Here is a 23967-nt window from a genome sequence, read left to right as displayed (position 1 = left end):
ACAATATGTCACACAACATACTCCGGTACAGTAGGTGGCAGTATGCACCTCATAAGTAATGGTTGAAACCTGCCATAAAAATAAAAGAAGAAGACTACTCTTGGACCAGGAAGTGCGGTATCAAATGTGTCAGTTCCACCATCAAAACAAACCAAGGCGAGACTACTGGGGAGCTGAAAATTATTGTTCCTGTGTTCACCTGGAGTCATATTCGTCTTGACATGGAGGGTATGTCGTGCACAGCTGAACGGTCCATCTTGATAGGCGTTGACTGTTTTTAGCTATATTCAACCAACCTAATGACAGAGAGCTAACAATAGCTTGTTAGCTTGGGTGTGTAGTTAGCTAGGTTAGCTGTCAGACGTTTCGATTTTCAGTTTATTCGTTTATCATATTATCTAACTGTAGTTGTCAGACTAACTGTTAATTTGGTCTTCGGTTTGATTTAACATCTTGTTTTAACGATGTCTGTCACATAATCTTTTCCTAGCAAATGGCTGTAACATTAGGAATGTGACACTCCTTTCCAAGTGTAGCTTCGACAAACACTTTGACTTAGGTTTGCAGTTGTACAAAAACATGAACATGTATTGCTCATTGCACCAGGGTGTGAAATTTAAGTCTGTTTTTTTCTCCAGGTTGTATTTATTGCCCCCCTTGATTAAATTTTAGGGAGATTGTTATTACAATTGTATATACAATTGTATTATTAATTGAACTGGGATATATACAAATAAGACAATACATTTGCAGAGAATGATGTTTTATTGTAGATAACCGAAACACAGCCCTTCCAGCAACAGATTTTTTTTTTTTTACTCAATTGGTTGTATTTAGTTGATGTTTTGGTTTGAATTTGCCCCTTTTAAACAAATAAGTCTACTGTTTCAGGTTGTGTATTTGTAGTTTTAAGACTTTGTAAATTGTTTTAGACAAAGAGCACAAGCACCCACAAAATCATAATTGAATGAAATGCAAAACAAACATTATTGTTAAGGCCAATGTTATACATTTCCAAGAGTGAGCTGATTTATCAGCCAATTTATTCGTATATAAATAAGTTAGTATATTGCTATGTAACAGGCCGTTTACATACACTATGTAACTCTGTCTCCCACTGTCTCTACAGACACACTCTTCCAGCTAAAGGTATGTACCTGTGAAAAGGTTTAATCCGTATTATCTTAATATAATTTATCAAAGTGGATTGTTTATTAATTACTCTGTGGTCCCAGTTCACTTCCAAGCAGCTTGAGAGACTGTCCAAGAAGGCAGAGAAGGAGTCTGAGAAGGAGCAGGCCAAGGTCAAGAAGGTGAGCAAACTGGCCCAAGCTTCAGGCCAAGCCACTGGGGCATTGTGGCTGCTGAATGGTTAAGATACATTACATTACAGGTCATTTAGCGGACGCTCTTATCCAGAGCGACTTACAGTGAACTAACTACCAGGCTATCACCACCCATGCCATATACTGTGATCACAATAATAATAATAATAATTATTATAATAATAATAATAATAATAATAATAATAATAATAATAAGCTTTATTTGTATAGGACCTTTCATACAAGAATTGCAGCCCAAAGTGCTTCACAGCAAAAACATAACAATTAGTACAAGGACAGAATAAGAGCATTTACAGTACAATAATCACAGTGTTGATGTAAATGAGTCTGAAGTACTAGGTCCATCCATCTAGGAATATTTGCTGCTGTTATACACTTCTCTCTCTCCCTTCATCATTTTATATCTTCATCTGTACTGTGACCTCTCTAAATAAGAAAAATGCCAAAAATATATATATATTTTTTTTGTGAAAGCAGTTGCATCAAGCTTCATTTGGTGCAACTGTAAGCACTAAGGATAGTTTTTTCAGGTTGTATTTACTCACTACTGAACTATGTTTATTACAATTAAAAAATATATAAAGCACACTGGCATGTGCTATGTGATCTTTGCAGTCGGCCTCATGATGTGGTTGTTTGAGTTTGTGCCGGCAACTCTCTCCAGATTTATGAAGTCATTGTATATGCAGCCCCTACATTGAAAAATGGCAATAAAGGCTTATACAACAAGTCAAAACAATGTCTTTTCTCATACGTCAAATAGGGTTAAGTAAACATGTCTAAATAGTGTGTAGGCTATCTAACTTTGTTACCATAAGCTTTCAGATTAAAATGATTTAGCTATCATTAGAAGAGTATTCAGTGTATAGGGCTACACGGCAGTACGCAGTATATGGATGATTAATATTTCCTCTACCAATGTAGTTTTGTGACGAAGGTATCGAGCTGAGAAGTCTGATTCTCAGTGCATTTAGAGTTTTCTGTTTGGCTCCACACTGTCTTCTTGCTCCACTGCTGTTAAAAAACACACATAAACTTCCAACTAAGCAATTTGAAAAGTAAGGAGTTAAAAATAAAATGAGCTCGTAAAATTTAAAAGATGTAACTTATTTTAGCAACTTATTTGAGGTAAAGGGCTCCATCATTGGAAATGTTTTTTGTTTTAGTAGTGAGTTGATTATTTATGCACATTCTGCTGGTCAAATGGAATCAGGACTTTCACACATCAGTCAACGTTAGCATCAACTAGGAGTGCCTTGGTTGTTTTGTGTGTAAATATTTCTATTAGATCATTAGACATCGCTGTTCGTTTTTTTAAATGCATGTTTTGTTTGGAGATTTCAGAAGAGATATATTCACATGACCTCTCTTAAGGAACAATGTGGTACAACGATCCTCTCACTGGCAAGAGATATTTCCTCAATTCTTTCACATATTCTTTCTTCCAGCTCACATGCCTTTGAATTCTGGAGGAAGCTGCTTTTGTTGGTTTTTATTACTGTTGAAAATATTATGATAGTTAATTTTAATACTTTTATGTGAGCTAGACCATTGAAGATGCAATCCACACCATGAAACTACTGGAAAAGAAATCCAGAAAAATAACAATAACAATATTAGATGATTTAAAAACCAATAAGAACAGATTAAGTTTATAAACTATTATTTAAAAGTGATTTAAAAGATTATTGTGCTGCACTTATCAGGCAGCACAAGCTACAACATGGACAGCTAACGCCTGATCAGTGAGTTATTTAAACAATTAATTTTGGTTAATATATTTTATTTTAGTCTTTTTTGCATTTTAAAACAAAATGAAACATAGCTCAGTAGCATATCACCTTTTGGTTCTCTACAGTACATAGTCACTCACACCAATGATGCATCCTCCCTGATACATCCAAGGTTTGCCCACAACTTGTGCAGGGGAGTAGAACACAAGGACACAAATCAATATCCGCAGACGGCTGCATGGGAATAAAATACAAATGAATTCAAGACATAAAAATATTGTGTGCAAGAAAACTATTAAACAAAACTTAACCCTTGACCCTTTCCCCCTTAAATAAAGGGCTAATTGTTTATGTTCTAATGTAAAATTTGGATTTTAGTAAAGAGATGAACGGCTGAGCTACACCCTCCTAACCAGCCGCAAGCATATAGTGTTTAATTGTGAGTAGTGTTTCTGAGTAGAAAACTATACTTTTGATTTGGTCAGTCTAAATAAATCATTTGAAGACCTAACTTTGGGATATGGTAATGTATACAGGGTGTTTGTCATAATGTTGTGACATATTAGAGACATTAACATTATTCCATAGTGAAAATCACCATTAGTTGCAGCTTTTATAGCCTTTTTGATGTCATTTATAAAAACGTATGTACAATGTTGACACTAAAGATTGCACAATGGGGCTTCTGTGTCAGTTTTAACACGTTAACATGTGTGTACATACAGATTATACTAAATGAGGTATACTTAAGGGGAATTGGAGATTGCAGTTTGTGAGTGTTAATAGTGTCTTTGACTCATCACCAGGCTTTGCAGCAAAAAAATGTGGAATGTGCCAGAGTCTATGCAGAGAACGCTATCCGGAAAAAGAATGAAGGCCTTAATTGGCTGCGCATGGCGTCTCGAGTTGACGCGGTGGCTTCTAAAGTCCAGACTGCTGTCACCATGAAGGCAGTAAGTTACTGTGTTTAGTCAGCTCACTGATACTTTCTCCTTTAGACTATATACACATTTACTAAGTTTAGGATTATAAAGCAACTACTTTCTTATTACCACATCATTTTTGACTTTCCAGAATGAGACAAAGGCATTCTAAAGGCAATTTCTTTCCATCAGGTTACCAAAAACATGGGCCAGGTGACCAAAGCTCTGGACAGAGCGCTGGGCTCCATGGATCTCCAAAAGGTCTCTGCAGTCATGGATAAGTTTGAAAGTCAAGTCCAGAACCTGGACGTCCACACTTCAGTGAGTGGCAGCTGACTGTGCTGCTGATTTGTTCTTGTATATGTATTTTTATACAGCGTTTTGGTCAAATGCTTTGTGTGCTTTAGAAAACTCTACATGGCTGGATATTCTACAGTTGAACTGAAGAGGACATGTCTGACTTAAATCAAACCGGAGTTTTCTTTTGTCCTATCCCCGCTCCATCCATCATTCTCTTTCCTACACCAGGTGATGGAGGATTCCATGAGCTCGGCAATGACGCTGACCACGCCTCAGGAACAGGTGGATGACTTGATCCACCAAATAGCAGACGAGAGCGGCCTGGAAGTGATGGACCAGCTCAGTCAGCTGCCGGCAGGAGCCACCTCAGTGGGCGCAGAGAGCTCACGGAACCAGGAGAAGGAAGACCAGCTGTCTCGACGGTAAGGAAAAATATCGATATTCAATATCACAGGTAAAAATGTACTCAGCATTTAGGGCATAAGCTTCAGATTTTTATTTAAAGATCTGAGATAAGAAATATAACAAGGCTATAACATGACAATGACAACTTTTCTCTTCTTGGCTAGAAGCAAAAACAGCAGAATGTCTGTAGTAAAAAGGCAATGATGTGCAAACACATTATATTCATATATATTATATTCAAACCGAGCGAATGAGACGAGTGACAAGAAGACAGCACTGAGCGAGTGAGAGGAGGCGGTGCTATGTGGGCACTGCAGTGGTGTGTGTTAACTGGCTGTGAGAGAGAAGAGAGAGCGACAGTGAGAAAGTGCAGCTGGTAGCGGTAAATTAGTATTGTAATCGTTTCGAATATTCAGAATCGATATGCATCACAAAGTCGATCTTTTTGACAACAGTATTTGGTACAAGACACTATATTCCATACCATAATCACTGGGTTCCAGGTTAGAAGCAACATCTGTGTGTCTGGTAAGAAGACACTGACTCTCCCCACTCTTCACTTGGTAAACTCTTTTCTGGCACCAGGCTAACAAGTTGCACATGAACAGGCAATTTTGCAGTTGGAATACAGCATGAGAACAGGAAATTAGATTACACGGCATTTTCTACACCAAGTGATCTATAGTCTATAGATTGATTAATAAATACAATTATTATTGTCAGCTCTTTTATTGAGTGCCCAAGAGGAATATCATAATTGTACTGATGTAATGTCAGTGAAGTGCTATTGTGGTGATCTTTACATATAATCACAAGTTCTATCTAGAAAACTACTAATTAGGACAAAGGGGACAGGGAGCAGCTTTCACAGTGGCTTATTGCTAGGTGTTAACCTGTAGATGTGTTGTCTCAGTGTTGACAGGTTTCTGCAGGTAAACATGTTGCTAGGTTCTGTTCTTGCTTCATGTTGAAGCAGACGGACAGCTTAAAGCTTTAAGTTCATATAAGTTAGTCAAGGTTGCTGTAGATTTGTGTGTAGAATGATTGATTATGTGATTATAGCATCTCTCACACTATTCTGTTGGTTGCAGTTTTTTCAAAAATGTGATAGTCCAGCATGCACGGATCTCTGCCACAGCATGTTCTTTGATATTAGCACAAAATGCAAATTTCAAAATGTTCAAATTATAATCAGTTCCCAGTACTGGATCATGGCCCTGTCTATTTCCTGGAGGGTAACTGCAATTTCCTCAACATTAGTGATTGTTTGGTCTATCAAAAGTGTTCGCACTCATTTTATTGACATCTTGTTTCTCATTTAGATTTACTAGATGTGATCATTCTCATTTTGACATAAACAAATAGATCTAGAGATCCTTTTAGTTGAGTTTTTATAAAGAAGTGTGACAATATATGTGCTTAGTGGGACATTTTAGCTTTACAAAATGATCCTGTCAGTGGTCTCTGGTGGACGCACTGGTAGTATGTGATGTGATGAGACGCTGTTTCTAAATAACCTCAAACTAATATTTGCCATTTGTGCAGCGCAACGTCTTGTTTCTTATGCACGTTTATGCACATGGCGATGTAGCAGCGATAAGTTATTATTAGCTGAAAACCCAACTCCTACAACACAAAGTGTGAGGCATAGTGGTTACAGCAAGTTTAGAAACTATTAGCAGGGTCAAGTCTGAAAACATAGAATCACAGTTTATCGTATGTAATTAGATATAATATTATTGTTTAATATAGTAAGTTTACTGGCTAATCAATCATGAAATTGAGTATTAAAATTAATTCTTAACCGTTGAAACCATTTGCCATAAATATGTGCTAATGGTTTTCTAACCTTGCCCACAATCAGGACCCCCCCCGAATAGTGTTAGTTCATAACACTGATGGTTGGGAAATGTAATTTAAGGATTGTATTTCATTTCAAAAACCTCAGAACAATGATCTATCCCACGTTTTCACACATTCCAGGTTGGCTGCTTTGCGGAACTGAGGGCTTCTCCAGGAGAGGTGACGAGACGTACAGCGGTGTGGAAGCAGACGAGTTTAATGATGGAGACAGGAGCTGCGTGTGTTGCTATTGAACTGTTCCTACCAGGAGGACTTAATGAGTCTATTGATTACCATTCCCCTGCTCTATAAATATACACGCACACATGCACACGCACACATGCACACGCACACACACGCACACATGCACACACTAGAAATACCACCTGAGACGGCATGAGTCTCTGGTTCACCTTCACATTTCGATCCTTCTATTCTGGTTTCTATCTTCCCCTGTATTCCCCATTGGATCTTATTTTACCTTTCGCATCTCCTTTTCTCTCCTGCTCCTCCTCCTGTGGCTACATTCACTAGTTCTCAAACCACACGTTTTTGGATGCATGCTTTGTACAAAAACACATTTTACAAACTGTATAGTTTACAATAATGAAAAAGTTTTAATAAGCAGTTATTGTGATTTATAAGGGAGTTGGGTGTCCCTTGCTCTCTTCAGGTGATGGTTAGGTTATCTCTTTTATTTTTTGGGGCTCTTTCAGTCAGAGATGGTTTAAATGGATGATTCTGTTGGGATGAAGGGGACACGTACATTAAATAGGAAAGAAATCTCATTTTTGTTGGTGTTTGGTCATTTTTAAGTTTAAAATAGACGGCAACATGTTGATAACACTAACACACATCGTCTCCCTCCTCCATCAGATTCATCCAAGCAACTTCATGACATTATAACACTGTATATATCAAAGGACAATCCTCAAACAGTGTCAAAATGATTTATTTTCATGTACAAATTTATTTTTATTTAGATTTCTTCTTGATTATTTCTCATGCCTGTTTTCAGACTTTTAGCTTTGAACGCCTTATTTGGAATGCAAGTGCTTACATAGGTGCTTCCCCCGCCAGTGCCTGAAGTAGTAGTATAGAAAGCGAACATCAGAAAACCGAAACTTGACAGACATTGGTCAGAACAAGGAATTTTCCATTCCGCTTCCTGTCAGACAAGCCAGAGATGTTTTTGTCTTGGTGTTGGTCAACTTCACTTCAACACTTACTGTGCTGAGTGGGAGCTCCAGTTTCCATAACTGTCATAGAGAACATTTATTATCTCTTTAACTCTGTAGAGTAAAGTTGCCTGATCTTTTGAAGCTCTCCCCCAGCAACACTGAAACCTCGCTCTAATATTTTCGGAAGCTTCTGTGTCTCAAAATAAAGTAATCATCACCCCCCTGTCTCTGTCCCATCCTAAACCCTTTCAGGAGAAGACTTCAATTAAAAGCAGGGATTTTTCTTCATTTGACGAGTCAGTTGCTACTCCTTATTTGCCATGTAAACCAAGTAAACAATGGCAACCGAGTGAGTTAACAGAAGAATGGTTCTTTCTTCATGCTTTTTGTGAGATACCCGTCAAGTGATTTCACTGATTTTAGATTTTTTTTCTTTGAGTGTTCAGTGTACATGTCTGTGAGCGGTGCAGGCAGAGCAGAGCAGCTTCACCCACTGATAATGTTTTCGTCCATTTTAACAGAGGGAGGGTTTCATTTTTTACTTAAAGTTCAGCAGACTTTGCAGCACATTTGTTTTCTATATTTATCTTGTGAAAATAAAATCTTGCCCTCTGACGCAGTCCTTGATTTGATTACAGTGGTTTGAGTGACTAAATGAATGCGGTCGAGCTGTATACAATAGTGTCAGATTTCAAGCCACAGTAGATCGATGAATGCTGAAGCACTATTGAAATCACAGTTGAGCCTTTATAACTCAACATGCTTTAAGTTGGGTTAACTTTATTGCTGTCCCAACAAATGTTGTTAGAAAGTTAGTGCAAACAAGACAGACAACTCAACACAGTATACTAAGAAACCTTTATATAAATACACAAAAATTAATTAATGCACACAAATAAAAAACTTGAAACCGTATTAATGTAAATTTAAATGGGTACAGGAAGTTTACTATTCAAGACTCTAATAGCCTCAGGAATGTATACTTCTTTTGGATCCTTAGGTTTCAAATGTCCTTCAAGAGGGTAAAAATCATCTCTATTTATTATCAGAATCTTTTTAGAAAGCCTGACTTTCACTAAAGAGCATGTGTTAAAGTATTATTTTAATTATATTCAGGTATTCACCCCTCTTCTCCTCTGAAAAATGTCCGGCAAAAGTGACATTCTTTTCACTAACACCACTTCCACTCAAACACATCACTTTTTTTACAGTTACTGTGATGTCTTCCTGATTTTAGCATCAACTTCTCACAGAACTTCATCTGAATGTATTTATTGATTTAAAAGCCTCTCGTCGTGTCCTGCGCTGCAGTACCTCCCTCTGCCAGAACGATTACTGAATTGCTAGAGGGGGCGCTGTTTTACCGAAACACAAATATCACTATGTGATACTCGACAGCATTGTTATTAACAGAGTGTGGCTGTGAGGAGTATATATATTTCTTAATATTTTGTTTAGGGGGAAATATGTCTTATATCTGGAGTTTGTATCAAAAATGCTATCCGAGAATAATAGCTCAGGGAAAGCTCACAAGCCCTTAGTTTTCTGAAAATGTTGCCCTGAACTTCGACTTTCTTCCAAACCTGGGGCAAACAATTTTAATGGGGCTTTGACTTTATTGAAGTAATAAAAATTTCAAGGCAGCTTTTTGCGCTCATGATGCGTTTCTAAGGTAAACGCGTGTATAGACTCACTTTGAAAAGCCAAGAAGCAGCAGCACGAGCACATCACAAACCGGTATTGCACTAATTTGTAAAATCCTGGCTACGGCCCTGTTGATAACATACTGCTGCCAAACCATCTAGCCGAGGATAACCTTGTGTGTACTGCTGGCATTTCAGGACAAGGTTTTTGGATAAATCATCATGGCTGCCCTCATCTAATTTGCAACACAACACAGGGCACAGGCAATACAGGCAGCTGTGTTCTCTGTGTAAAGAAACAACAAATATTCCTGTTATTTCTCACTGAAGCCATTGCTGGGAAAAGTGTCAAGTTGGGCTGGGTGAAATGTAACTGAGGGTCTTTTTTGCATTCCTCTTCATAAATCATGAGGTAAATTATCATACCATGGGTAAATAATAAGAAAGCCCTGGGAGGGGAGCAGCACAAATGCCAGACAGGAAATGTGCGTGCCTGGCAGCCCCATAACAACTGGCTGTCGCTCCATGAAATGTCAAAGAAGAGGCCAGAGCGATCACCCCAGCAGGTTGTCTTGGCGTGCACTGAGTGTTTCCTCTGTGGACTCCCTCGCCTTTTCTTTTTCTGGAAGCCTTGACTTAACCATGGTGACAGAAGGAGGACGCACAACTCATGACAACACAATAGATCAGGGGTCGGGAACCTTTTTGGCTGGGAGAGCCATAAAAGCCAAATATTTTTTTTATGTATTTCCTTGAGAGCCATATAAATTTGAATGCAACTTTACGTGTGCATTTTTTAAGAATAACACGTCTCCGAGTACTAATAGCGGTATCAATGTTGCATTGAACAGGATCAATGAACAATGCACAATAGCCACATATATTTCACCGGATATATAGCTAAAAACTCATTTTAATCTGTAATCCCTGGCCTGAGGACACTATGCTAGCGATGCACAGGTTACAGAGATAACACATCAATTGTAGTAAATCGAAACATTACACTTTGTATATGTTTTTTATATTCATGAGCATCTCCCTGTGTATGTGTGTAACGGGTAATTCCTGGCTATCCCCCCACAATGCATACAAATCACAGTGTTCCCTCTCCCATGTGACCTCCCCTGTTTATTGGCGGAGGGACAGGGAGAGTTGATGCTTTGGTCGGCTCCGATTGGATTAACGAACGGTCACATCAAGGTAGTCGGAGTTACCCTGAGAGAGACAGGAAGTAGTGCCATTTTTCCTTAAAAAATAAACGCATACTTTGTCATAAGTAAATAATTGTATCTACAAAGGTTTACCATTTGAAGAAACGTGGGGCAAGAACAGATTAATTATCCCAGTGTTTGAAGTCGAGAACATACTAGAAAACTATATGAATAACATATGCTTTAGCATCATGGCTGGATTTACCTGATAAGTGCCCAGGGAGGAAATGACTGCTGGGCTCTTATTCGTCCCTGCTCCTCTCAGTGTAATGCTTACAGTTTATCTATGCTAGATTACTACCTATAAAGCAGGACCCACTTTAAGGCCTTTATTATTTTAGCTGATGATAAACTATCACAAACCAGTTGATACACAAGTTTTTGGGGCCCCTAGAGGCCCTACAATATGAGAGTAGCCTATGATGTAAATAGTTTATATCTGCTCTGTTCACTCAATAAAATTGTCATACAAATTGCTTAAATTATTAAAAAAAATATGAACTACTATTGTTTGAATTTTACTGAAGGCCATATATGGTATATCCATGGCTGGATTAACCTCTTAGAGGGGCCTGGGGTAAATGTTTTACTGTTGGGTACCTAATGACTCCCCTCTAAACTGCCAATTTGTTGTGATGCACGGACAGTCTGCTCAAGGTGGTAGCTAGTGATCTATCTGTCTTTGTACGAGTCAATTTGGGAGTATAACCAAGGCTTTACTGGCCTTTGTACCAGTGTATGTAACTTTACCTTGTTCCCTCCAAATTCCCATAAAGTCCAGTAAAACCAGTAGACCTACTCCTAGACTGGAATAATTGTTAATTTGAGTTCATTTGTGGTAATTTGACTAGGATGAAACACCACCATGTGAGCACGATATAAAAACAAGCTCTTGAAAATATTTTATTTATTTATTTAATATTTTAAAATTAGATAGTAATCCAGGACCCTCCTTGCTTAGTTGATATTGTACTTTGGTGGTTACTAAATTAAATAAAGGGTTTATTTTGGCGTTTCATGACCGGAAGTCTGTTTTTTAGTCAAGCTAGCTTTAAATAAATCTGAGCAGCAAGCGGACGGCAGCTGAGCTACGATGCTCTCAGTTTTCATCAACCGGGGAAACAATAAAAACGGGAGACTAGGCGAGGCTTTGGTTTATCGAGACAGACATCTTCGCATCGAGTAGACAAAGGGGAAGCCGTGAGAGACCTGTGGGAGTGTCCGTGTGCGTGTGTGTTTCCTGTGTGCCGGGGGCTGCTGCTGTAGAGCTGGGCTCGAACAGGACAGGGCGGGGTGATGTTTAGGTTCCGGTATAAAGGCAGCGAGAAAATGGGAACCAGACGAGATGTGGAGCCGGCTGCAGACGCTGTCGTTTTATACCGAAGACTAGAATGAGAAGTTTACCGTCCTGGTTTAACAGGGCGGCGCTGTAACCGTCTGGGGAGGCCGCTTGCGGGAGAGAAGCGTGTCTCTGCGGCACCCCTCCGCCCCCTGTCCACCAATAAGATGAGGACGGTATTTACATTCTGTTGTCTCTTCCTTATTGCTGGCGGAACGGAACGGGCGTGGGCCACCGGAAATCTGACTGTCGACAACAGTAACGACACCAACCTGACGGCCGACAGCAGCAGCAGGTATATCACAATCGGGGACGAGTCATCGCAGGAATTTGAGTTTCCTGAAAACACCAACGGCGTGATTGTAATCTCCAGCCAGTACCGGAGCTCCGCGGCGAACAGGAAGGGCCGCCAGAGCTCGAAGCAGACGGTGACAGTCCGTTCCCTGGACCCGGAGGTCCTCTCTATACTTAACGTGACGGATAGCGGCCACGCAGGAACAACCAAGAGCTACATTATCAACATTCGCTCCGGGTTCCCAGGCAGGGCGCAGCTACAGATCCAGCTGATGGACCTGGACCAGGATTCGATGCCGGTTCTGATCGAAGAGAGAACGGATTACTCCATCAGAGTGGCGCCTGGTAATGATGACCCGGCCACCCGGCTCATCCAGTCGGGTGGCCTGTCCCATTTCTCTGAGAACCCTGTGCTGTTTGCCTTGCTGCCCCTCATCTTTGTCAACAAGTGTGCATTCGGGTGCAAGGTGGAGGTGGAGGTGCTGCGGGGTCTTCTAAAGAGCCCAGTGCCACTCCTCCTAGGGGTTCTGGGTCAGTTCCTGGTGATGCCATTGTATGCCTATTGTGTATCCCGGCTGGCCAACTTGCCCAAAGCGCTCTCACTGGGCCTGGTCATCACCTGCTCTGCCCCAGGTGGTGGTGGTGGTTACCTGTACAGCCTGCTGCTCGGCGGAGACGTCACCCTGGCTATATCCATGACCCTGGTCTCCACAGTGGTGGCAGCAGCAGCCATGCCTTTGTCATCAGCTCTGTACGGTCGGCTCTTGGGTGTGCACGCTGCCCTGCACGTGCCGTTTGTGAAGATCCTTGGCACCCTCCTGTTCATCGCCATCCCCATCTCGTTGGGAATGCTGGTCAAGCTTCGCCTGCCCGCCCTCACACGGGTCCTGCTGGCACTCATACGGCCCTTCAGCTTTGTGCTCATCATAGGTGGAATCTTCATGGCCTACCAAATGGGCGCGTCCATCCTGGCCAATGTCAGGCCTCAGATTGTGGCAGTTGGGGTAACGGTGCCTTTGCTAGGGCTGGTTGTTGGGGCCGTCCTGGCCAAGCTGGCGGGCCTGGCTCCACCGCTGAGGAAGACTGTCAGCATCGAGGTGGGCGTCCAGAATAGCCTGCTGGCCCTTGCCGTCATGCAGCTGTCCTTTCGCCGGGTGGAGGCTGACTTTGCGTCCCAGGCGCCCTTCATCGTGGCCCTCAGCAGCACCTCGGAGATGCTGCTCATAGTTCTGGGTTACTTTGCCCAGCGGAGGTTGTGTGGGTCTGCCGTCCCCAGGAGTGACGCCTGATTGTAGCCAAAGTTTTTTGTCTGAACTGTTTTGAAGAATAAACCCTTTCAAACCTGCGGAAATTTGATGTCCCACAGTCTTGGCTACAAGACTCGCAACAATCACCAATCCAGTCATCACTGTTGTGGTACACAGGACAGTGAATGAACTTTTTGTGTTTTGTTGTCGTTTTCGTATTTTACATGAAAACCAAAGGCCTTTTACCCCTCTGAGACCTTTCGTTTGTGTTTATTTTACAGTATGTACTTTTTAAAATCAGATTATACTGTGAGGTACTCAATGTAAATATTCATAAGAAGAGACATACCTATAAAAGAAAAGATATTTTTGTACCAGATTACTTTTTGTAATCAAAAAGCAAAGATTGATTTGCATCATGTTTACATGAGGTCCATGTGTCTTAGCCTGGGGGAGAATTTGGGGGTTATGTGGAATCGTTTGTAAATCAAACCGGAACATGATGATGTTATGAAAGTATTTGCTACTGATTGTGTTTCCTGGGTCTGCGAATCCATGTACTTGAATATTAGAGAAGAGAAATTAAGAAAAAGTAAATAAAAATATTGTTAAAGCAGGCTTCAGTTTGTTAAGAGTGTGGTGTGCCAAGAGACTCGTCTGGCTCTCTCAGCACTGACCTGTTAGTCTGTTTGTTGTATAAAGAGTGTTTACCTAGAACACCAACCTGAGACTAGTTTGGCTTTTGCACACAGATTGTTGTAAAATGGTAGTTCAGCGTTTTGCATATTTAAAGAGCAGCTTCATAGTATGATGAAATTCCGATGTGGATTATTTTTTGGCCTATCAAATTTCTGATATTTTTGGTTTAAAACTACCAGTTCTCACATTATGTATTTAAATGTCAACATTCCATTGTGTCTTCTTTGACTGTAGTCTGAAACTGCAGCTTCACACTCATGAGAAACTAAACTCTCCATTGAAACCTGGAGGAAACACAAATGCCACAAACATGATTTAGTGGAATCAAATGTTCTTATAGTTTTTTCCCCTACAGGCTACATGTGTAGTATTGTGTTAGAGTCAGACAAAAAGTAGCTTAATCAACAAATCACACATGGCTTTACTGACTGGACTACATTTTAAAGATTCAGTACACACACAAAAACAAATGTTCTACTTGGTTTTGGATTTATGCTGAACTTTTAAAATAACTTATTCTGCCTCCCCAATACCATTGGTGGAAAGTAACTAAGTACATTTGTTCAAGTATGGCACCAGGAACAGTTCTGAGGTAAAATAGCCTTAATCCACTCCACCTGGTAATGATTGTAATGATCATCCAATGGTGTAATATAGCGGTCTAACTCTGACATACTCCATTTCGACTAAGTATATTTTAATGTTAAGACCTAAGTACAGTTTTGAATGCAAGAATCTTACTTGTAGCAAAGTATTTTTACAATGGAGGTGAATTGAATGTGGTGAAAAGCTCAACATTAAAATGTCTTTTCAGACACGTTGTCCCTGTTACTTTACCAACTGCTGAACACATTGTCAACACTTTTCAAGGGACTATTTCTTTGGTAGTAAGTGCTTTAGGTTTTAGTGTTCTGGGGGTTATTCAGAGTACTAATTGCATTGTTTCTGGAAAGACATGTTGCTGTAGAGGTTTTCTAAGCCAAATCGTCAGTAGCATATATCTGAAATGCTAGGCAAATGAAACAAAATTACTCCGAGGTCAGTGAGAAAGTGTTTGCACAGTGGTTTGTGTGAAGAGATGTAAGAATGGTAAAGTACTTGAGAAATGAAAAGAGGAATCTATGCAAGCCATGCAAAATAAAAGGCCAGTATGGGCAGTATATTATTTTGCAATGCCTTCGGTTTAGTAACGTATTGTACCAGAGGACATGGTCCAGTTTTTATCAGTTTACTCTTGAGGTGAACTATTGACAGCAGGTTCAAGAATATGTGCTCATTGTTCACAACCAACACCGCAACCTTCATCGCAATGAAGGGGAAGGTTTTTTTTATGTAAAGATCGCACTTCCTGTTTACGTGTCGAGAGCAGCAGACTTTTATGTGCTTTCATTAACTTGCTTTCTGAAGCAGTTTTGTATTGGAAAACAAGAGAGTTCAGAGCTGCTGTTTTGCCAAGCAAATTTGACTGAGCTCTCAGGAATGTAGCACAGCTGTAAAGCCTCCAGGCTGAGCTGAACTTGCTGGGTATAAAAGTCTGTCAATGCTGGTGTGTTTCAACTCCTGTGGCTGCCTCGCAGACGAGGGGCAGTTCACTTCTCTGTTTGTTGTCACGAGACAATGATGACTGTAAGAAGAGCAACATGAGCTTTTTTGTAGCATTACTATTGATTTTTGTCACTAGAGGCTTGTGTAATGGACCTGACCTACATGGGTGTAAGTGTAACTAAATACATTATACAATGAGTAAAACTTAATAGATAGATAGAATAGCACACATACCATGGGGACACAATTAATTTTCTTTTCAAACAAAAGAAAAAAATAATTATTGAATTTCTTTTTTAACTTCTTTTTGGTGTTGTATAAATTGCTTCTAACTTTGAGGTATCTGAAAATGAGAGATGCTGTCCATATTTTAACTCCAGTTCCTCAAAGAAAATTAAAAAAAAACGTTTTAATGTACTGTCCAAATGTTTTGAGACACATTTTTAGAAGCATTGAATTTGATTTGCAAAACAATCGGAATCTTTACTTATTTTTACTAAATGTCCTTGTTTTTAGTCACAATATAAGTTCTATAAAAATACTGAACATTGACTGAAATATTCTTTAATTTCATTATTCCAGTTTATAATTTAAAGGTGCAGGAAATCTGACATTTGTATAGTCCTACTGTACAAAGTCACTATTTTATTTTTATACATAGTAAATAAGTCAGTGATTGCTTCAGGAGTAACTGAAAATCTTGGCTTTCAGAGGATTTGTGGCTCTTTTTTACTTGACATGCATGAAATGTCTGTCTGAATTTGCTTTATTTGTGAGCTACCCTGCAATTGGAACCACTAAGTTTTCATGTTATTCCAGTAACATCATGTTGAACTTTATTACATGCGCACACATGAAATCCCGTTGATCCGCCAGATCCAGCATTCAAAATTGTGTGTGTGTGTGTGTGTGTGTGTGTGTGTCACTGTGTGTTGTTCTTCATGGGGGCTGACAGGTGATGATACTCTGCCTTGCTGGTAGGTTTGCACTCGCATCTGTACATCCGCACTCCTGTTTATATTACTATCCCGCACATTAGTGGCACAATAGGAAAAGAGAGCTCTTAAAAATTCATGAGGACACATTGCATTAAGCTTTCATGAGTTCCTTTCACCGGCTCCCATGAGAGAGTTTTCCTGCTGCCTGCCACAACAAAGCTGGGAAATGGGAAAGGAGCTGGCTGAACACTGTGAGGAATGATCACTCCAACACACCAAGGGCAAGATGGAGCATGCTGCTGTACACTCATGGTCACATTGTGATTTGTAAAGGTGTGGCACTCACTTTGTATCACCTTAACTAATCATATTTGTTCTTAAAATGTTCATTCTCAATGTTCTTTAAATCTTGAACATTTCAACCTTGTTAAATTTTGAGCATGGTATCTTCCCACAGTACAACAAGACAACCCTTCAGGCCTTCTAAACCAGGTCACATCTCTATTATGAAAAGGGGGAAGCCCACATTACAGTCACACCTTTACAGTTACACCTTTCCTTTCATGCCCTGTGTCCTGATTACCAGACTGGCTGGTTGTACTGCACTAGTCTGCAGCACATTCACATTGAAAATAAATACTACTTAAAGTACCGACATACTTTCAATGCCTTGATGCATTCAGATTTATTTGTGGAGTTCATGGACACTCTATCGAAATGTTGCAGCATTGTTCAGGGCCAAATGGTCTTTTAGTTGTTATATTTATCTATTAGTTTTATTTATTTAACCTTTTTAAACACATATCAGCTGAGCAAACAAGCTCTTTTACACCAACGCCCTGTTCACCTTTACATGATTCAAATTGAAACACAATGCAGAGATGTTCCCAACAGGGTGCAGAAATGAATGAATTAAACATACAAAACTATTTGTGTGACACACAAATTAAGTGATTGAACATTTTAGTTAAATTCAGTTTTACATACTGGGACCATTCAGGCATATAATATATTTAAACCAAATACTTTCATGTTATCCGACACATTGCATGAGAGTGTATACATTATACAATGGTGTGATTTTTTCTGTAGCAGCAGACACTCAGAAGGAAGGTTGTGATAGCATACTGTACTTTCTAATTGAACCCAGTCAGTCAGTGATGACGGTAAACTCCTGAAGTCACTGGCCTGTTTGATTACAAAAGGAGAGACATGCTTCTGTATCATTTGTTGTTAAATTTGTCCTGTCTGTGGAGATTGATCTGTTGTTTAATTCCCTGACTAACTTTGTCAGGTATATTTGTTCCATATGTGCTGAATTTTTTTTTTTTAATACAGCTATCCGGAATAATAAACCGACCGTCTGAATTAAACTTGGATCTACAAAAACAGATTTTAACAGAATTTAACTCCGGGTTATTTTCTGTTCGTCCCACAGCCGAGAGGTAGGCTCTAGCGCGAACCAATGAGAGAGAAGAGCGCGAGGGGAAACATGGAGGAGAAGATGAACCAAAACAGTACTGCAGCAACATGAAAACGCTAAGACGCTAACCAGGGAATGGATGCAGTCATTTTGCGCAATTGATTTTTAAAAACACTGTGAACGTATTGTTTTTAACAGGTTAATTGACTTAAACGTCGACTTTGTCCAGAAGTGTTGATAAACATTCAGTCAAAGTAAAATGTCACTGAGTGCATCGTGTGAATCGGTCTCTCAGAAGAGGACTCTGTCGAGCCTCCTCGGTGAGCCAAGTTAATAAGTTAATATTTATGGAGCAGCATCTTTAATACTACATGAATACAGTCTGAAATGAAAATACACACTTAACATGTTGTCTGACTAACGTTTATCCTAGTCCATTCTCCCAATTGATGTTTGTATTGTCTCGATACTGACTAACGTTAGTAACATTACTTGTTGACTATGGAGATAAATTAAACACTTTCAACTATTAGTGTGAATATGTTAAATTGCCAGCTTTGTAAGTGGAGTTTGGCATGACTCTTGATAGAGAATCATTCCTTTACATATCTTGTCAACAAAATAAACTACTAAAGGTACCGGTATATGTATGTAAATACGGTATGTCATCTATCTAATCATGTTGGCCAACATTTAAAAACTATCTTAGTTTTTTGCCATAACTTCAGTACAACATTTGGGAAAACTGTGTTATACATTACTGAAACTGTGTCCGTATAAAGTTTTGGAACATTCTAAACATTGTGTGTTTCTCCTGCTGTTGTGCTCCCAGATGGTCGTGTGGTGAAGAGGCAGAAGCAGGGAGATGGTCAGAGGCTGCAGGAGGCAACGATGCAGCTGCTGGAGCAGCAGCAGAGCCTCTGCAGTCTGCTCAGGGAGGTGGGGGTGAGTGGACTTTAGGATGAAAGCAGAACCTGCTGGGTTGCAGGTTTTATTCTCAAAACATATTACAGTGAAAATTCTGTTGTGTAACATTCATTACTAAACTATGTGGCCATGTACGATACATTGCTAAAATAGCGTCACACACAGTTCTACCACCTTGCGCTTGGCATTTATTATTCAAATTTCAACTGTGGGTCCAAAAATTAAACTGAGGATGCAATGCATGCTTTTGCACCCTCGTAGAACTGTGCCTGGCTGCGTGCAGTAGAACTAGAATAGCCATTGGCATGTGACTGTGATTCAGGTACATGCAGGTCAATGAGCAGGGCCTCGCACGTCAAGTTCGCACCTGCATTTTTGTTAAACTGTAGAGTGGCCATTAAAATTTAGGAAAGCTGCGTCACACTCAAATTTCCTCAGGATATTCACTTTGGCAAGCAACTAGTTAGAGGGGGGACTGGTGATGAAGTAATATGTTATTAATGTATTTACTGTTTTTTTCTACACTATTATGTAGAGTCCCGATCCATCCAACATTTTCCACACTCAGAATGGAGAGCAGAAACAAGCAGAGTCTGAAGGCATCTCATCTGCCATAGCAGGTTCCCTACTGGGTGAGTGTTTGATACAAGGTATCAGAAATTGCTTCTGTGCTGTACATCAAGTTTGCAAAAGTTGAAAAAGTGGCGCGGAATCTATTTGGTTCCCTCCTGTCCTTTCCTCCGCTCTGTCTTTCACTGTAGGTGTGTGCGCGTGTGTGTGTGTGTGTGTGTGTGTGTGGAGCAAAGCCCCGCCCTTCGTGGAGCGGAGGAGAGAATGTGAATGCGTAAAGTAGACCGTACACAGTACACACTGAAACGTGCACATAAATTAGATAAATAACATAAGCGTTTAGTTTATTTAATAAAAGAGCACCTGTTCAATGTGAAAAGTGAGTTGTGTGTATATATATATATATATATATATATATATATATATATATATATATATATATATATATATATATATATATATATATATAAAACAAAATACTCTACCTTGAATTTCAGGGGGGATGCGGGCTCCGTTGGGGGGGGGGCGCGCGTAGGGAAACACTGTCTAATGTTTGAGTCAGCGGTTGAATGGCAGACATAACCAATTTCACATAACCTTTTCAAAGATTTGTTAATTCTTTATCTTCTGGGGAACTCAAAGTAATTTGCGTTCTTTTAAACCCCACAAAGGAGACTTATGGAAGTGATCAGTACCACATGATGACAACTAATGTTGTCACAATATGAATGCTATGGACTCCAGGATGTGTTGTGTTGTCTGTGAACAGTGTGTGAGCTGAGGCGTCAGGCCTCGCAGCTGGGTGTCCCCATGCCAGTGCTGTCCGTGAAGATGATGCTGGAGAGACTGATGGAGATCACTGGAACTGAGGAAGTGAGGCAGGAAGAGGACAAGAGGAGAGAACTGCTCACTTCATCTCAGCGAGTGAGTATCTGACAGTAACATTTGATTTTATACACTGTGTACATTTTATACACTGAGGTGCACGTACCACTGGTGGCATGCAAGAGCCGGGCTGAAAGCCCTGACGTTTCACTCCAACTGGCCCAAGTCCTTAACTCAAAACTAAAAAGTGTAATTTTGTTTCATTTCATTACAGAAAACAGTTTTTGATTATATGTACACATCACATTGCAATGATTTTAAAATGAGTTGTTAATGATTAAAATATTTATGTAATATTTGTATACAGGCGAGGTGTCCTTCACATCCCCTTTCAAATGTTCTCCAAGACCATTGTTCACCTGACCATCATCCAGTATTCAATGTCCTGACATTCCATGTTGCAATGTTGATAGATCTAGGTGTCAGAAGATTCAGACGCATCTTCTCCTCACGGTTTTCCGTGTATATTGTCATATTCTCTCTATCTTAGAAAGGCTTTAGAATTTTTTGTTTTTCATCAATGTTTCTGTAGCACGTATGATTTTATGGGTTGGGGTACTAACACCAAGACCAACCGCCAACCATTTCTGGTTTCTGGTATGTTTGGGAGTTGATTTGTTGTCCCATACCACATGAGACCAGACAGATTTAAGGTCCTGAATAAGCTGTATCGACAACAGTGTATCTATTGCAGATTCTCCAGTTACACACTAAATCTAAGCATGCCTTTAGTACGAAGTGTGTTTACACTGGAAAAGGGGCAAAGTAAAGCTTACCAAAAGCCGACAGTATTCATACTAAATGCGGTTGATTTCTGAGTGCAGTAAGTACACTATTCTCCCACAATGCAATGCACTAAAGATGGAGGAGCTGCTCACAGCTGATTTCAAATGAAAAATTAACAAAAAAAATAAATATTGAGAAAGACATTTTGCCATCAAGTTAATATAAAATGGTTACATACTGCATGTTGTTATTTTTGGATACTAACTGCTAAAACGGTACACTATGACAATTGGTATGTCGTAGATCAGAGGTCTTCAACGTTTTTCAGGTCAAGGACCCCCAAACTGGTGTAGCGTGGTGCAGGGACCCCCTACTGTATATATTGTATAGAAGAAGTCCGTGAGGTTAGTTCACCCCTCTCCTTTCCTCCTCTCTGTCTCTGACTGTAGGTGTGTGTCGCCGCCCTTCACGAAGTACAGCATAGGAGGGAATGTGAATGACTAAGCCATATCATATATATATATATATATATCTGACATCTGACATCTGACATTTCTAGGTCCAGCTGAGGGTCCTGTTAGAGTCCAGCAAAGACCTTCTGTCCCAGGGAGCCCTCTGCCCTAAACTGCTCTGGCAGGAGTACAGAAGAGATCAGGTGTGTGTGGTTGTGCATGTTAGAGTTCATACATGAGATCTAAACAAGATCTCATGTATTCTGATGAGGTTTTGCACAATTTGTATTCTATTAAGTTACTTTAAAATGACTTTGTTTAGGATTTTCAGTCTGAGTTCTTAAGAAAAAAGATCAGAAGTTTTCACTCACTTTATTTATCCCTTTACAATTGGTCTAAACTGCCACAATAGGAAAACCCAGCTTGGCATGGATGTAGTAAAGGAAATATTTGATGTGGTGTTTTCACAGAGGCTACCCAAGCTGGAGGTTGTGCACCATTTTCACTTTCATAACATCGTCACTCTGAAGTACATCTTAGAGAGGTAAGAAATATAATAATAATATATTAGATTTGTATAGCGCTTTTCTTGTAACTCAAAGACACGAGAGTGAGTGACACAAAGATAAATATATAAATGAACAAACGAGAGAGAAAAAAAAAATGGGAAGATAAGAAGAGGGGCCGTGTTGAACAGGTTAGTCTTATGAGAAGTTTTGAATGTGGTGAGTGAGGAGGAGTCTCTGAGGGTTTGAGGTAGAGAGTTCCAGAGGGTAGGAGCAGCGATGGAGAAGGCTCTGTCCCCCAGGATTTGAGCTCGGTCCGGATGGGGGGGACAGGAGGTTCGCAGCAGCAGAGCGGAGGGTGCAGGTGGGAGTGTGTCTGTGGAGGAGGTCAGTCAGGTAGGAGGGGGCCAGGTTATGGAGGGCTTTGTAGGTCATGAGGAGGATCTTGTACTGATTCTCTGGGGGATGGGGAGCCAGTGGAGCTTGTAGAGGACGGGGGTGTTGAGGTCACAGGTCCGGGAGTGGGTGAGAAGACGGGCAGCGGAGTTCTGGATGTGTTGGAGTTTATTGATGATTTCTGAGGGTAAACCATAGAGGAGGCTGTTACAATAGTCCAGACGGGAAGTGACGAAGGCAAGGATGAGGGTTTCTGCAGCTGTGGAGGAGAGGGATGGACGGAGACAGGCGATGTTTTTAAGATGGAAGAAAGCTGTCTTTGTGAGCTGTTTAGTGTATTTGTCAAAAGAGAGGGTTTGGTCAAAGATGATGCATAGATTCCGGATGTGAGGGAAGGTGGAAACTGAGGAACCGTCGATGTTGAGGGTGAGGTTGTGAGTGGTTTTGGTCCAATGATGATGATTTTAGATTTTTCACAGTTTAGTTTTAGGAAGTTGATTTGTAGCCAGGATTTTATTTCAATGATGCAGTTTATCAGTGGGTAGCGGTGGAGATTGACTTGGTGGAGATGAGGAGCTGGATATCATCGGCAAAGCAGTGGAATTGGAGACCATGACTGCGGATTATGTGACCAAGGGGGTACAGGATGAAGAGGAGGGGGCAGAGAACTGAACCTTGGGGGACACCTTGGAGGAGGGGAGCGGTGGGGGATTTGCAGTTATTAATGGAGATGAACTGGTGCCTGTCAGAGAGGTATGATTTGAACCAAGAGAGGGCAGTGCCGGTGACGTTGAAGGTGGTTTCAAGTCGGGTGAGGAGGGTGGAGTGATTGATGGTGTCAAAGGCCGCGCTGAGGTCGAGGAGGACGAGAATGTTGAGGTTTCCGGCGTCAGAGGAGAGGAGAAGGTCGTTGGTGATTTTGAGGAGTGCAGTTTCAGTACTGTGGTTGGAGCGGAATCCGGATTGGAATGTTTCATACGGGTTATTGGCAGAGAGGTGATGTTTCAGTTGAGAGGCTACAGCGCATTCCAAAACTTTGAACAGAAAGGGTAGGATGGAGATTGATCAGAAGTTATTTGGTGTGTCAGGGTTGAGTCCAGGTCTTTTCAGAATAGGGGTGACGGCAGCGATTTTAAAGGATGGTGGGACAATGCCAGTAGACGGGGAGGAGTTTATTGTTGCAGTGATAAGTGGAGAGAGAGCAGGAAGGCAGTCCTTGACGAAGCTGGAGGGGATGGAGTCCAGAGTGCAGGTGGCAGTTTTCATTCCTGTGAGGAGTTCAGAGAGGTCAGTAGGGGAGACTGGGGAGAACTGAGACAGGGGTTGGCAGGATAAGGGGGCGCAGGTGCGGTGGTGGATAAGCTGCTGTAGATGTTGTCTACTTTGCTTTGGACGAATGAGAGGAAAGAGGTGCAGTTGTCGACTGTGAATGACTG

The 23967-nt window shown here is 40.6% G+C and overlaps 3 protein-coding genes across 6 annotated transcripts in view; all 3 read left to right on the top strand.

Moving 5' to 3' along the window:
- Positions 1 to 87: 87 nt before the first annotated feature.
- chmp1a (charged multivesicular body protein 1A) lies at positions 88 to 8349 on the top strand. Its single transcript, XM_029434339.1, has 7 exons — positions 88 to 228; positions 1130 to 1149; positions 1236 to 1313; positions 3886 to 4032; positions 4195 to 4323; positions 4531 to 4724; positions 6691 to 8349. Exons 1-7 carry the CDS (start codon positions 222 to 224, stop codon positions 6710 to 6712), a joined length of 597 nt encoding a protein of 198 aa, XP_029290199.1. The 5' UTR covers positions 88 to 221; the 3' UTR covers positions 6713 to 8349.
- A 3325-nt stretch (positions 8350 to 11674) lies between these two features.
- Positions 11675 to 14978, top strand: slc10a3 (solute carrier family 10 member 3). Its single transcript, XM_029434448.1, has one exon. The coding sequence runs from the start codon at positions 12091 to 12093 to the stop codon at positions 13504 to 13506; it is 1416 nt and encodes a 471-aa protein (XP_029290308.1). The 5' UTR covers positions 11675 to 12090; the 3' UTR covers positions 13507 to 14978.
- A 2948-nt stretch (positions 14979 to 17926) lies between these two features.
- Positions 17927 to 23967, top strand: part of fanca (FA complementation group A) — a 31931-nt gene continuing 25890 nt past the window's right edge. For 3 of the 4 annotated variants that reach the window (XM_029434033.1, XM_029434032.1, XM_029434031.1), the window contains exons 1-6: positions 17932 to 18389; positions 18902 to 19014; positions 19532 to 19628; positions 20336 to 20490; positions 21737 to 21832; positions 22100 to 22173. In XM_029434033.1, coding sequence (XP_029289893.1) covers positions 18329 to 18389; positions 18902 to 19014; positions 19532 to 19628; positions 20336 to 20490; positions 21737 to 21832; positions 22100 to 22173 — 596 coding nt within the window. In that variant the 5' untranslated portion in view covers positions 17932 to 18328. Of the gene's footprint in view, positions 18390 to 18901; positions 19015 to 19531; positions 19629 to 20335; positions 20491 to 21736; positions 21833 to 22099; positions 22174 to 23967 lie in introns of all 4 variants that reach the window. The other variant, XM_029434034.1, reaches the window with a different exon arrangement.

Source organism: Cottoperca gobio, chromosome 6 (genome assembly GCF_900634415.1).
Source record: "Cottoperca gobio chromosome 6, fCotGob3.1, whole genome shotgun sequence".
Classification (NCBI taxonomy): Eukaryota; Metazoa; Chordata; class Actinopteri; order Perciformes; family Bovichtidae; genus Cottoperca; species Cottoperca gobio.
This window is presented reverse-complemented; position numbering and strand designations above follow the sequence as displayed.

Excerpts from the sequence above, each read along its gene's own strand:
- slc10a3 (XM_029434448.1), top strand. The coding sequence starts at position 12,091 with ATGAGGACGGTATTTACATTCTGTTGTCTCTTCCTTATTGCTGGCGGA.
- chmp1a (XM_029434339.1), top strand. Across the intron at positions 1,314-3,885 it reads AGCAGGCCAAGGTCAAGAAG|GCTTTGCAGCAAAAAAATGT; the intron begins GTGAGCAAACTG and ends ACTCATCACCAG. Across the intron at positions 4,324-4,530 it reads ACCTGGACGTCCACACTTCA|GTGATGGAGGATTCCATGAG; the intron begins GTGAGTGGCAGC and ends TTCCTACACCAG.